Source organism: Vombatus ursinus, unplaced genomic scaffold, assembly GCF_900497805.2.
Source record: "Vombatus ursinus unplaced genomic scaffold, bare-nosed wombat genome assembly UNPS02000577.1, whole genome shotgun sequence".
NCBI classification, from domain to species: domain Eukaryota; kingdom Metazoa; phylum Chordata; class Mammalia; order Diprotodontia; family Vombatidae; genus Vombatus; species Vombatus ursinus.
This window is the reverse complement of record NW_020940355.1, coordinates 22,022,364-22,037,947: the sequence shown is the minus strand read 5'-3', so window position 1 is coordinate 22,037,947 and position 15,584 is coordinate 22,022,364. Positions and strand designations below refer to the sequence as shown.

The window sequence follows — 15,584 nt, the reverse complement described above, 5'->3', positions numbered from 1 at the left end:
AAGGCCAGCCAAGGAGGACTCTGTGTGTGTGTGTGTGTGTGTCTGTGTGTGTGTGTGTGTGTGTAAACTCCCCATTTTAATTTAACTTGAATGTTTGAGAAAATTATGGGATTTTGGGTGGGAGAGAATTCTAAGTGACTACTGAGACTCTTTGTTGCTCCCCCTATTAGAATGTCAGCTCCTTGTGTGTAGACTGTCTTCCTAAGACCCCTACACATTCACAACAAAAACTACTGAGAAGTGAGACATTCCTCAGGCTTTTTTTTTTTTTTGGGTGGTAGCCTAGAATATGGATGGTGTGAGAAGTATGAGGTTCCCTTGCTCTTAGAGGTACACCTGCAGGATATTGTCATTAAAGAGATAAATGAGGAGAATGGGAACCAGGGTCTAAGTCTCTTTTTCTTTGTCTCTACAAATGTATAAATGTATTTTTCCCACACATAACATACACTACACACTGTAACAAATAACAGCATGGCTGGACAAAGATGAATGCTTTTTATCCATGGCCTGACTTTTCCCATCTCATTTCAGAATTTTGCATTTATTCTGCCAGCACATCCTAGGCTGCCTCACAAGAGGCATCAGAAATGATACTTTATACCCTGTTAGAGATCAGAGCTAGACTATATGTAGATAAGCAAAAGTGTTGGTATTTATTCTATTGTGTGCTTTTTTCAACACTGATAAAGATTTTTAAAGTTTTTTTTTCTTTTAGTTGAAGAAAAAAAAGCCAAACCATGCAATATAATACAAGCACCACTTACCAGGCCCCTTCTTGAAGAGATCTGTGGTGACTGTGCTTTTCAATATGGTATTTAACAGGGAATGCTGTCCTACTAGTGTAGGATGCAGTTGTGACATCCATGAATACCATGGAACCTGAAAAAAATTAAGAACTGTTTCATGTGTTTATGTATTGCCCTTCTGATTCAATAGTGAGCTCCTCGAGGAGGGTGGGCCCAGAGGCATCCTCCAGAGTGTCTTTCCCATGGCAAGTGCTCATTGAATACCTACTGATTGAGCTGTATCTGCAGTAAGGCTTTAAGGAAGTGCATCTAAATGACGGCAGCCTCCCCTGATGGCCATAATCTATCTAGATTCTGGCCACACAACAGACATGGACAATCTGGACATGTTTTCATCAAGGTCAGGCCATACCTGTTGTGTCCTTTCTTTGTGATAAATTTGAACTCTGATCATTTATTTTCCCATTTTCTGCCTTTTTATAAAGTAGGCACAGGATCAGAGATTTAGATGTGGAAGAGACCTTAGAGGTCATCAAGTCTAACATGCCCATTTTCCAAATGAGGAAATTGAGGTATAAAGAGGTTAAGAGACTTGCACAACAGTAAATGTAATATAAAATAACCTTTGATAAGTGAATACGTAAGATGAGCATGAAGTTTTATGTGAGATCCCCAGGTTCATGTGTTTGCTTGGGGGGGGGGGGGGGGGGGGGGAGGTGTGCGCCTGAGGGGAAGGGAAGAAAGATAAAGTGCTACTAGCTGAGAGGATGCGGAAGACTTCGTGGAGGAGGTGGTATTTGAATTGGCTTCAAAGGATGGGAAAAGAAGCTAGTAAATGTCTGAGAGAGGATCTGAATTCAGGTCTTTCTGACTCCCACTTTATTGCCATGCTACCTCTCTGAGGTTTTCCTCCCAACGAGATCCTTTCCTGTTCATTTAACTGGACTCTATTCATGTTCTGCTGTTTTCTTAATGGTGATTTATAAATCTCCTATTAATCATACATAAGCCCAGCTGTGCAGTGTTCCAAAAACAGGTCACATATTGCAATGACAAACTCCAAGAGACTGTCCACTTTTTTTTTTTAAAGCACTCAAGTACTCTTCCAACAGCTGGCCATTGCCTGGGCTTTCAAAACTTTCTGATTATGGGGAGGTTTTTTGTTTTTGTTTTTGTCATGGAATTTTACACATGCATATACAGATACAAACATTTTTGTGGAAAAATCCAGGGAGGCTAAAACATTTACCAAATGCAGCTGCTCAAATTATAACATTGAAGGTGAGAATTCTAGGCATCCCTGGATAGTTTCCATTTTACAGAACTCTTTTTCCTGAGGATTCATTTATTCATTCAGTGCTGATGAAGATACAGTAGTCGGTCACCATGTATTTACCTAGAAATGCATCCATTTCCTCAAAGTCTCTGGCAGGCTAATCAAGTAGAGGAAGCTTACAAAAGGATTACAGAAAAGACACAGGACACAGATATAATGTTCGGTGGTTTTAGCTGCCTCCTGTGAAGGAGGAACAGAAAGCAGACATACACGACTGATTTCCCCCACATACATGTGAGCAGTTTCCATTTTCCATTACCTGACCCTTACACCTCTGCTCCTTTCTCTTCCAAACAAGGAGCCAGTCTCATTTCTGCTGCTAGGCATTAAAAATAGGCATACAGTGAAGTGAGGCTTTTACCCCCAGGAGGAATCTACACAGCCCAGTATAATAAACCTAAAAGCCCCAGTTTTCACTTGTCAGCAGAAAGCCATCCTGCACCCTACTAGTCTGGACAACCTCAAAAAACTTCCCCCATTTTTAGATTCCTAAAAAACCTCATCCTACCCAGCTCACACATCCCACTTCTTCTCTCTTCTGATCCACTAAGCCCAGTTTGCAAGTAAGAAGTGATAATTACTGATTCTCTTTTGGCTAAAGTGTGATCAAAATCTCCATAATAGGAAAAAAATCAACTAAATAAGAAAGCCTGGAGCTAATGTAAAGCTCTGATTGCATTGCTAAAAATAAGAAAGAGGGTTTTATGATTTTACTTGGAAGAGTCAGAAGTCATTTTGCCTAATTATGTCTCACAGGACCTTATGGAAGAGATTTAAAAGACTTGATCCAATACAATTCCTTGCCTGAAGAGATGTCCCTACTTAAAGCCACACAGCCATCAGACCTATCCCCTATGCAAGTCAACAACACAGTTAACAAACATACATTAAGCTCCTCCTGTATGCACAACACCATGTCAAGCACTAAAAGAGGAAGAGTTTAAATTAGACATAGTTTCTTCCCTAAGAGAGCTTATAGTCCAGGATGAAATGGCACACTTACAACTATAATGTAAAATGTAATATAAAATAACATATGACAAGTGAATATGTGAGATGAGAGTAAAGTTTTATGTGAGATCTCCAGGTTTATGTGTTTGCTGTGGGGGTGTGCACCAGAGAGGAAGGGAAGAGGGATAAATTGCTACTGGCTGGGAGGATGGGGAAGACTTCCTGGAAAAGGTGGTATTTGAACTAGCTTTAAAGGATGAGGAAAGAATTCAAAAGTTGGTGTGGAGATGGAGCTATGTAGAATGTAATCTCTTTGGGTAGAGGGATTGTATTTTTTAAATCTTTGTATCCTGAGAGCCTAGCACAGTGTCTCTACGGTGTTGATAAACATTTTTTGAATTGTATTGCAGAGGAAGGAGAGAGAAAAACACTGTACCATGTTCAGGTAGGCCTGAATATCAGGGACTACTTAATTAATGTCACAGGACAATGCATGAGCTAAAAACAGAATGCAAAGAATGACCCAACATGTTGGCTGCTCCACTAGAATGTAAGCTCCTTGAGGGCAGTGATTTCCCTCCCTTCATTTCTCTGTGTCCCCAGTCCTTAGCATAGTGTCTAGCACATATTAAGTGCTTAATAAATGCTTGCTGGTCAACTGATTGATTGATATTACATTTTACAACAAAGGAATTAAGAATGGTAACAAGAGATGGAAGCATTGTGATATAGGCAGTCAGTCAATAAGCATTATTAAGTGCCTACTAGGTGCTAGGCACTGTGGTAAGAAATGGATGCATTTCTAGGTAAATACATGGTGACCGACTACTGTATCTTCATCAGCACTGAATGAATAGATGAATCCTCAGGAAAAAGAGTTCTGTAAAATGGAAACTTTCTTGGATACCACGAAAGGCAAAAGACCATCCCTGCCCTCAAAGAGCTCACAGTATAATGGAAAGAGTATTGAATTTGGAATCATAGTATCTGGGTTTGAACCTTGGTTTTGACATTCATTAGCTCTCTGACCTTTAAAAAATATCTTTTTAATTTTTTTATACCAGTGCCTCCTAATATTTTCCCCACCACACCCCCCCCAAACAAAGAAAATAATAGAGCAATCAAAACTATGCATGTAACCTTCTGTACCCCTAGGCTACCACTTCTTTATTGAGAGCAGGGAGATGGTTTTTATGAATGGCCCTATGGAATCAAGGCTGGTCATTGCGTTTAATGTGATATCCTTTACAATGTTTTCATTTACGTAATCATAGTCATTGTGTAACATCCATTGTTCTGCTGGTTCTGTTTTGTTTTTTCTGCATCATGTCATAAAAATCTTGCAATGTTTCTCTGAATTCCCTATATTTGCCACTTCTCATTCCCTATATTTGTCCAATAATACTGTTATATTTGCACACCACAATTTGTTCAGTCATTCCCCTACTGATAGGCACCTACTTTGTTTCTACTGTTGCTTTCTTAATTTTGACAAATTACTTTTCTTCCTTTTTGGCTCTCAGTTTTTTCATATCCAAAAAGAAGGGATTAGTTTATGATATCTGAACTCCTCTTTAGCCATAAAGAACTAGGATTAGGACTAAACTGACAGTGCTAAACGCATAAATTGAAAGTCCCTCAAAAGATAATGTACATAGTTTACATTAAAAATTATTTTTGTTTTAGAAAGCAAAATATTCTATATATTCTATAGAAAACATTCTAGTAGCTAGACAAGAATTCTAATGTAGGCATACTACATAAGTAGCTGTGTTTGGGGGCTGAAAAGTGTAAAGGTGAGGGGGCAGCTAGGTGGCGCAATGGATAGAGCACCGGCCCTGAAGTCAGGAGGACCTGAGTTCAAATCTGGGCTCGGACCAAATACTTGACACTTACTAGCTGTGTGACCCTAGGCAAGTCACTTAATCCCAATTGCCTACAAATTAAAGAAAAAAAAGTGGGAAGATAGATCGTGAGTGATGGATTTGGAGTTAGGAGACCTAGTTTTTTCTTATGTTGCCTCTGTTGCTTATTATCTGAGTAAGCAAAGGCAAGGCACTTCAACATCCTCCATTCTGTAGTCAACAACTTCATATATGGGTATAGCAGAAATAAAATAAAATAAATAAAAATCATCAGTTGGTGGTTGCTCATCATAGATCATGGGCATATCTCAACTTAACTAGGATAGTCCTTGCGTTGTCTTCTATCATCTGGCCTTCACTGGGAGCTTTTCTGGCTCAGTTGTACCTACTAGACTGTGGTAGACAAAAGGTGTGGTCCATGGAACCCTGAGGTTTCCCAATACCTTTCCAAGGGGTTCATGAGGTCCAAACTATTTTCATAATAATAGTAAGATGTTATTTGCCCATTAAAGTACTTCTTCCTTTTCCAACTACATATCTGTGTGAGGTTGGATTCTTTTTACATACAGTAGTTTAATAAAACAACATATCACAAAAGCAGATAGGGGAATCCAGACATTTTCTCTTAAGCCAGACATTAAGGAGATTTGGGGGAAAAAGCAAAACAATGCCACTCTTTTCACTGAACTTTTTTTCTTAAAAATAATCTTTTTTCCATAAAAACATGTTATATTAATACAATGGGTTGATTATCATCTTAAAATTAATTGAATATTTAAAAATTTATTGGTTTAATTTCAACTATGGTGGATAAAGGTCTTTGAGGTCTGTAATAATTTTTAGGAGTATACAGAGGTCCTGAGACCTAAATTTTGAGAATTGCTGTCCTAGAGCTTATGATATGAGGGTCATGTTTGGGGGAGAGGGGTGAGGGAGTAGAGGGAAAGAACTTTCCACCAATTAGTGATACAGATACAAATGCTACTTCTGCTGTTATGCTGCATTCACTGTGTTCTTGCTAAGCTGGTCTTTTAGTATGACCTTTGGACCATTAATCCCCTTGGCTAAATTTTTCTATGGCTCTTGCTCTGTAACCCTCACCTTCTCCTAAGCTGTTTCATAAACAAAAGATTTCTTGTATTTGCTACAATGTATTCTTTTCTGCTCCTCTGAATCACACCTTGAAACCTTGATCTACATAATCCCTTCAACAGTGCCTGGCTCAGAGTAAGCATTTTTAATAAATGTTCACTCATCTGGTATGATTTTTTTAGTAACATAAAATAATTTTTATTAGGCAATTATGTGAATTTTGGGGTGACAATTACTAATTTTATATTATTTGGCACTGAGTTCACAAGATTTTGACACATTCTTTAATTCTTCATTATGAGATAACACTTTCTTTACAATTTGATCTGTTTCTTATTTACAACACAGAGTCTGAGAGTAGAAAGATCTACTACAGTTTCCTCATTTGATGAAGAAATCAAGGCTGAGTTCTTCAGTTATTGCATCTACATGTCGATTTTGCTTGTGACTTGCTATAACCCATTAGACAGTGTCTTGAGAGCTGGGATCCCAGTAAGTATTCATGTTCTTAAGCAATACTTGTTGACTCTCATATGTTGTCAGTTTTCCTTTAAAGAAAAAGAACATCTCGGGGGTTTATCTTTATCTAATATGGTTGTTGGAGAAAGATTTTTAGCAAAAATAACTAACTGCTTTTAAGGTGCTTAAAGATAATCGGAGACATGCTTCCTCCCCTCTTTTTAAATTAAAATCACACATTGTCTCCTTTCATTAGTTAACATTTACTGAGGGCTCCGGTGCACCTGTCCTACCAGCAGCGGCCACAGGCATGGCTTCCCTCTGCTGTCTTGACGGTTGTCAAAGGGCAACAACTTTGTTTACGTGCTGCTATCCTTGGTTTCTGACCCCATCATAGGATTAAAAGGACTAAGTTCCAACCAAGCACCATGCTTTGGTTAAAAGTAGGATGAAACAATGAAAAGAGGGATGACTGTGGAGTGAGTTAAATAGCATTTATTAAGAGCCCAGGGAAGGAAGAGGAAGAAGGAGAAGGAAATTTATATAGCACTTACTATATGCCAGGTACTGTGATAAAGGGTTATTTTTTAAAAAATATTATCTCATTTGATCCTGTGGGGATAGGTGTTGTTATCATCTCCATTTTTTAGCTGAGGAAAACTGAGGCAAATAGAGGAGAAATAACTTGCCCAGGGTCATGTTGTTATTAAGTGTAGGAGGCTGGATTTGAACTCTGGTCTTCCTGACTCAAGGCTCAGCAGCCCTATCCATTATAGTACCTAGTCATCTTAATATAGTAATTCTGCAGGCAAAAGTGCTAAGTGCTAGAGATACGAAGAAGGGCAAAAAAACCATCTCTTCTTTCAAAGAGCTCAGTCTAATGGGAGAGAGAACATGCAAACAACTGTATAAATGAGATATACAATAATCTCAGAGGGAAAGCACTAGGATTAAGGATGGGGGAAGGGCTTCTTGCAGACGTGAGACTTTAGCTCAGACTTGAAGGGAGTCAGGAGGTAGAAATGAGGAAGGAGAAAGTCCCAGGCATGAGAGACTGATAGTGAAAATGGCCAGAGTTGGAGAATGCTCGGGAGTCAGGGGCATTTGGTTTAAAATAAATCCTGTGTTTCTGACTCCCAAACCAGTACTTTTGGCACTACCCCTTCCTACTTCTAACCAAGGTATTTAATTAGAACTTAGTCACAACCTCCACAGATCGTGGTTCCTTTATCTGTAAAATTAAGAGGTCAGAAGAGAAGTTCTCTGGGTTCCTTCTGGTTCTACACACCAAGCTTTCTACATTCTTATGCCTTTTTGGGGGGGGGGCATTCTTTCCTCCCAGCTCCCGCTGTAATCAACAAACACAAAAGCTTGCAAAGGGCCAGTATTCAAAGCTTGACTGTTGATTTGAACTGCAGTACATTAAGCTGAGGGAAGATTTCATGTGAAGAACTGACACCCTCAATGTACAATGAGGGCAGTATGAAGGCGTGAAAAGTAACCTCTTATTTATCTCTTCATCAGATCAAGAGGATTCTCCATTGATGTTTCTGTCACTTATCCATTGATGTTTCTGTTTTTGTAGTTGTGAACACCTGCTGGAAGTACTTCATGGATTAAAAACAGGAGGTGAGCTCTTTTACATTTAGACTTCTTGCTGATTTGTAAAATATAAGCTTCTTGAGGGCAGGGAGTCTTTAATTTTGTTTTTATATCCTCAGAATTTATTACCTAGTGGTGTGCATGGTCAGTCAACTGAATAACCTACTAGGAGGTGTTTAATAAATCTTTGTTACTACTGAGAGAAAACCGTATTTAAAAAAATCCTCCAAACAAGAGTTTTAAGTCAAGATTTGAAAGGCTTATTTGATAAAAACTTTAAAGCTGCCTCTACCCTGAGTGTGCGTCCTTTGAATTTGTATAGCATTTAATGTAGGCATCGCTGGTTAGGTGTCTGGCATATATTCAATATACAAGTACTTGGAGGATCTGTGATTTCATCATGGGCACTCCACTAATGCACATTCCTGTCTTTCCACATCTGAGCAGATGGTTTCTGTGAGTTGCTATGGTTAAAGATAATTCGTCAATTTGTGGCCAACCCTCTGGTGATGACATTGTGAACTTTGCTAGGCCAGCAGACAAGGAGGTGTCTCTACACTATCATGAATCTTCCAACAGAACTTCATTTGAGGTATTATATACTACATTGTAGTGTGCTTGTGTGTTGTGTGTGTTGTGTGTGTGTGTTTTCCTCTACAGGCCTTACTTTTAAAATAAGAATGAGTACAATAGGAGATTCTCTGTGGCACTGATTATATCATGCATGTTATCTAGTACAGGGAAGTACCATGTAGTGAAATCAGTGTTGGACAGCTCTGGATCTGAGAGGCCCAGTTCTGACACTTGCTAGCTATTTAACTTTGGGGAAACCACTTATATTCCCTAAGCCTGAGGTTCCTCATCTATAAAATAGGAATGGGTAATATATTATCTACTTTCTAGAGGTTGCTGACAAGTTGCAATGAGATAATGTATATGAAAGCTGTAAGTTGTAAAGCAAAACACAATGCAAAATCATTATTACTAGGCACAATTGTATAGTTGGTGAATTTATACGACAGCAATGCTTATGCAGAGTTACAAGCAGAGAAAAGAAAAATGATATTTTTAATCAGCCTTATCATTTTTGTTAAACTCTCATCAAAATCTGACATCCATCCATCCATCTATCTATTTTTCTATCTATCTATCTGGAACATATAACTAGAGAATAAACCCCTTTCTAATATATGTTTATCTAATATATATTTGTAAATGTGTTTTATATATGCACAGATATATATATATATGTATACATACACAGAAATAATACAAGGTAGTACATGTATATATATGAGTCCCTATATTTTTTAAAGAAGGAAAAAAGTACAAAGACATAATCTTAAAACCTTATCACTCCCACAGTCTCACATGTCATCTTTACTTCCAAAGCAGATTTCAGAAAGATCAAGTGGTTCAGGCTCTAAATTAGACTGTGAACTCCTTGAGGGGAAGGATTTTCTTTTGCCTTTCTTTGTCTCTCCAGTGGTTAGCACAGTGCCTGGCACATAGGAGGCCCTTAATAAATTCTTTTTTTTTATTAATTTATTTTGATTTATCAACAATCACTTCCATATGCTTTTGAGTTCAAAATTTTTCTCCCCCTTCCTCCCCACCACCTTCCCCAAGACAGCGCACAGTCTGATATAGGCTATATATATATACATTCCTATCAAACATATTTTCACATTAGTGATGTTGTAAGTAAAAATTAGAACCAACAGGAGGAACCACCAGAAAGAAGAAACAAAACTCAACAGAAGAGGAAAAAAAAAAGCAAATAGCATGCTTTGATCTGCATTTAAACTCCATAGTTCTTTCTTTGGATGTGGATAGCATTTTCCATCACGAGGCCTTTGGAGATGTCTTAGATCCCTGTATTGCTGGGAAGGGTTAAGTTTATCAATATTAGTCATCCCACAACATGGCTGGGATTGTGTACATCGTTCTCTGGTTCTGCTCACTTCACTTAGCATCAGACCATACAAGTCTTTCCAGGTTTTTCTAAAGTCAGCCTGTTCATCATTTCTTATAGCACAGTAGTATTCCATCACATTCATATACCACAACTTGCTCAGTCATTTCCCAATTGATGGGCATCCTGTCAATTTCCAATTCTTTGCTACCACAAAAAAGAGCTGCTATGAATATTTTTGTACATGTGGGTCCTTTTCCCATTTGTATGATCTCTTTGGGATATAGCCCTAGAAGTGGTATTGCTGGGTCAAAGGGTATGCACATCACTTAATAAATTCTTACCAACAAACTGAAAATTAGATCAGATGTTTTCCTTATCAGTAATGGCATGCTTGCAGAGCTGTGACGTTCTGGGTTTAGAGTTCTTGATACTGTCGTGAGAAAAATGTGGATTGTGAACTTTTTAGAGTGCAGGGACCACTTCTGTAAACAGGTGAAGAAGATAATTTGTAAATTAATTAATTCATTCTGATGCTTACAGTTGCTATCCTTTACAGGGCTTTGAGTGTTGTTTCTTTCTTTTTTTTTTCTTTTTTCTTTTTTTTTGGTGAGGCAATCAGGGTTAAGTGACTTGCCCAAGCTCACACAGTTGAGTGTCATTTTTTGTAACACTTATTGCCTGTAGCATACAGGTTTTCCACCTGGGGTCCATGTACTCCTTTCCATGGATAGATTGAGTAGGTCTGTGAATCTGCATGGGGAAAAACTTAGATCTCAATTTTTCACTAAGCTCTAACTGAAATACAGCATTTCTTTCAATTATGAATGTAGGTAACAAACCATTATTTTGCGTAGGGGTCCACAGTTTTTACCAGCCTGCCAAATTGATCTCTATCACAAAAGGGTTTAAGAACTCCAGTTCTAATGTGAAGAGTGTGTTAACTATAAAGAAAAGAATAATTAATCATCATGAAATGGAGCTCAGAAAGTGTTCTAAAAGAATAAAGAAATGTTTCATTTTATTTATAATGTTTCTTGTTATCTGTCATGGTGGAAAGGGCACTGGGTCTGGAGTAAAAAGACCCCAGTTTAAGCTCTGACATGAATTAATTTGTGACCTCTATTTACTTTATCTGTCAAATGGGGATACTTTATAATGATACTTTCACCGGCTACCTCACAGTGTTATTGTGAGGATCAGATGAAGAAATGTGCATAAAGCACCATATAAATGTAAGGTACAGTTAGTTCAGTATTTCAACAGCTCTGTGATGTCATTGATGCGGGATCCTTCCTCTTGTGCTGATTGCAGCCAGTCTATTTGACATTATTCTTTTTTTTTTTTTAAAGGCAATTGGAGTTAAGTGACCTGACCAGGTTCACACAGCTAATAAGTGTCAAGTATTTGGTCTGAGGTCAGATTTGAACTCAGGTCCTCCTGACTTCAGGGCCAGTGCTCTACCCACTGCGCCACCTAGCTGCCCCTAGTTGACACTATTCTTTTTTTTTTGGCTTAGGCAGTTGGGGTTAAGTGACTTGCCTAGGGTCATACAGCAAGTGTCAAGTGTCTGAGGCTGGATTTGAACTCAGGTCCTCTTGACTCCAGGGCTGGTGCTCTATCCACTAAGCTACCTAGCTGCCCCTATTTGACATTATTCTTAACCACAATTCTGGGCTCAACTTGTTGTCTATCAATACTGCCTATATCAAAGATTCAGCAAATTTCAAAGCTAAACTTTTACTGACCCCAAGCTTCCTGGGAAAGCAAAAGGCCCATTTTCCCAATATTAACACTTTACTGATGTGCTATATGGAATTGTGACCTGGAATATCACTGCCTTTGAAGATCTAAAAATGAGTATCACAGAGGGCAAAGGAGAGGCATATGGGTGTGTGTGTGTGTGTGTGTGTGTGTGTGTGTGTGTGTGATGTAACCAGTGAGGAACTCTAAAGGTAAAAAGAAATAAAGTAAATTAGCAAGCAATTTTTCCATAGGAAGAAAAGGTGAGCTAGTAAGAGTGAAGAACGACAGGGAGACAGCTAGGTATCCTAGATGTTGAAAGATGCAAGGAAAGTTTCTAATACATTGGCTGGACCTCTTGTGGTTAACTTGTAGAAGAACTTAATCAAGAACTGCAGAAAACTGGCAGACAGGGATGGGTTGTGAAATACATCAGTAGTTTTCAAAGTATGGTTCAAGGAACTCAGGAGGACCCCAGGGCATTTTTTTTAGGGTCCATGAGGTCAAAACTATGTTCATAATAATACTAAAATGTTATCTGCTTATTAAAATACTTTTTCTTTTTCCAACTATCTCTGTTAGGCTAGAATTTCTTCATACACTTTAACCAAAATAATTTATCTCTAACAGATTGAATGCAGAAGCAGATAGGAAAATCTGTCTTCTATTAAACCTGACATTAAAGAGATTTGCAAAAATATGTAAAACAATGCCATTCTTCTCAGTAAATATATTTTTTTGTTTTGGAAAATAGAGTTTTTTTTCATAAGATACGTTATTTATGTTAATATAATGAGCTTAATTAAAATAAGCAAATATTGTCAATAGTTCAGATTTCTAACACAGGAAATATTGATAAATATAACTCACATAAACAAAAGCTCTTCAGAGTCCTTGATAATTTTTAATAGTTTGACGGGCGGGCCCTGGGACCATCAAGCTTGAGACCCACACAGTTATATCACTGGAGACAATGTCTGTGAGATTGCAGATGCATTTGAATATTCTTATTCATGTTTCCCCACAAATATGCCAGAGAATTTCCCCAACTCCCTGGAAACCTTCCTCTACATTTTTAAAAAACATTTTATGTCTATCAATGTGACAATATGAAATAAATAACAAGTTATTACTGTTATCATCATCATCATCATCATCACTGCCTATGAGTTATCAGTAGTTGGGAATTTTATTACAAAGTCCTTATAAAACATAAATTAGCCTAATAGTAACAGCTCACATTTACATGGTGCTTCAGCAAATACAAAAGCACTGTGCCTGCAATGGCCCTTTGAGAGAGGAAATGCAAGTATCATTATCATCACCCTTTCAGGAATGAGGAAAGTGAAGGCTGGGTGAGGTTGAGTTACTTGCCCCAGATCTCACATAGCCCATTTACTAGAGCCAAGATAATGAAAACCCCCTCATTATTCTCCCAAAAGAAAACCCATATTATAGTCTCTGCTTTACACGTGGAGACAAAGAGATGTTAAATAACTCTTCCAAAGCCACAAAGCAAGCTCACGGCAAACTCAGGATTAGAACTCACAGCTACCTCTGTGCTAAATAGGCAGAGCCTGTGTAAAGCTTTTATCTTTCCCTCCTTTAATTTCGTGTAAGATTTTCACAGCGGTTTCACAGGGTGTGTTCTAAGTTTTATTCTGAAATGACAAAGTACGACAATAAAACACAGAGTGGATAAAATGGTAGTCTCAGTAAATTCCTTAATAGAGGCAAAATAACAGCTTTCTTTGAGCTATTTAACATTTTGTTCAAATGGCAAATGAGCAACCTTCTTTCACAGCTTCTAAATTGATCTTTCTAAAAAATAGATGTAGGTGTTTTTGTGTACTTTAGAACAACCCGATTCTTCCTGAGAAAAATTCACTTAGAGAAAAATTCATTTGGTTTTCTATTGTAGCCCTATTTCCATTTGAATGGGGAAATCAATTGAATCGAGCAGCTATCATAGGAGAGGAATGCTTCTGACACAGAAACATTCAACACTTCCCCTCGCGCCCCCCCCCCCCCCCCCCCCCCTACAACCGCCTCAGACAGTAAGTGACTCCACCCCATCTCATCAATTGTAGGCTCACTATTGCGGAACCTCCTTCTGGTGCTGCGCTGGGGTTTGAAATAGCTGGACTAATACAGCTCAGCTGCCTGTGGGGCAGCAGCACTGGAGGAACCAGTTTAGGGTTTAGGGAACCAGTGGTGAGGGTGGGACAGGGGAAGAGTTGGCACAAGTGACCAGGCCTGGGCAGTCCAGAGGAGGCAGTATCATTACTTGTTGATTACTTTTAACATCAGTTATAAAAACAGGGGCTTTCAAAAGGGATGACAATGATAGACAGAATTCTGTCACCTCTGTAAATCTGTAAGATTTGTAAATTATATACGAAGTGCAACATAGCCTGTTATCAACCAAAGAACTTCTAATTACATACTGAGAACAGAATATATTTTAATGTAATTCTTAACTCTCTATTTCATGCTAAATGCATATGCAGTTCTGAATAACAGCTTATGAATTTGTGCCATGAACCAAGCATTCCCCACTTTATATGAACATTTGTTTCTGTGCTTTGTCAGTATGACATTGCTGTCTGATCTCATTATGTGCAGTTGCAACTTTCCTGAATTGATTTTTTTAAAATGTAGCTTTTCATTTAAAAAGTTGCAATTTTGGAATTTTGGGTACATATTATTTATGATGATAAAATACATACTTTGAGAACAGATCTATATATTTGGAGAAATCTTGTATATAAATAAGATTGCAAATGGATTTGAATATTAAATTTTTACTCCTTAGTTATAAAGGTTAAGTGAGCTATATGTATTTTGACCAAAAATACATTAAAATATACTTGTTTTTCTTAGTTTTAAAATAAAAATATTTCATGTCAAAAGTATTAAAATGAATATCCCAGGGAAAAATTAAAATAAAGTGAATTTTGTGAAGACTGTAGTTAATTTAAAAAATGTTGCATGAGTGTTATAATTTGTGGAAAGTTGCAATTTGTGAGGTTGCATTTTGCAAGCATTTACTGCAGAATGTGATATAAGTGATTTTTACTTATTTGTTTCTATGTGTTAGACAACTTTATTTTTAAGTGTTCTGTAGGAATAAATGTTTTCTACAGCTAATGTGGAAATGTTTTGTATGACTTCATATGTATAATGGGAATTGTATTTCTTGCTTTCTCAATGGCTAGGAGAGAGGGGAGAGGGAGGGAAAGAATTGAGAACTAAAAACTAAAGTTAAAATTAAAAAATGACCTGAAGTGTAAAAAAAAAGAATGTTTTTATTTACTAGGAAGAACATATTGTTTGTATGCATGCATGTCTGTGTATGTGTGTGCATGTGTGTCTGTGTGTATCAATACAAATCTTGGGTAAAGTTTTTTTGGCCAATCTATTGTAGTATTGTCTCCTCATGTCTTCTCTCTCCTCTTTCCCACTGTGGCTGGGAGAGGCTCCCCAACTTTTTCCATAGAGCCTGAACCCATACACAGTGGCCCTGAGAATAACCTAAAGACGCCTCACCTTCCAATGGCAAAGGCCTCTGGGGTTGCAAAGGTACAATGTTCCCAAGATATCTGATTCTCAATCCCCTCTGTGGCAATGCTCTTGGATTATTTACTTGCAGCCTAAGTGTAACAAGGGTCTGACCAAGGACAGGGCAGGCTCTTTGGTGAGCCTGCTTCTGGAAGTGCCCAACGCTATGGAATGGAGGGCCTAGCTCTCCGCTTCAAAGATTGTTAAGGTATCTGGTGACTTTCCTATCCACTTGCACGCAGCATGGTGAGCTGAATTGCAATTGAGAATGCATACAAAATGCCCCAAAGGAGACATCTGTCCTTTCCTTC

At 38.0% G+C, this 15,584-nt stretch overlaps 1 protein-coding gene across 4 annotated transcripts in view; it reads right to left on the bottom strand.

Moving 5' to 3' along the window:
* The window catches only part of LYRM4 (LYR motif containing 4), a 206,765-nt gene that overhangs the window by 92,795 nt on the left and 98,386 nt on the right, over positions 1-15,584 (bottom strand). For 2 of the 4 annotated variants that reach the window (XM_027873008.1, XM_027873096.1), the window contains exon 3: positions 768-882. The exons of the other annotated variants lie outside the window; for them this stretch is intronic. In XM_027873008.1, coding sequence (XP_027728809.1) covers positions 768-882 — 115 coding nt within the window. The remainder of the gene's footprint in view (positions 1-767; positions 883-15,584) is intronic. 4 annotated transcript variants of the gene reach the window in all.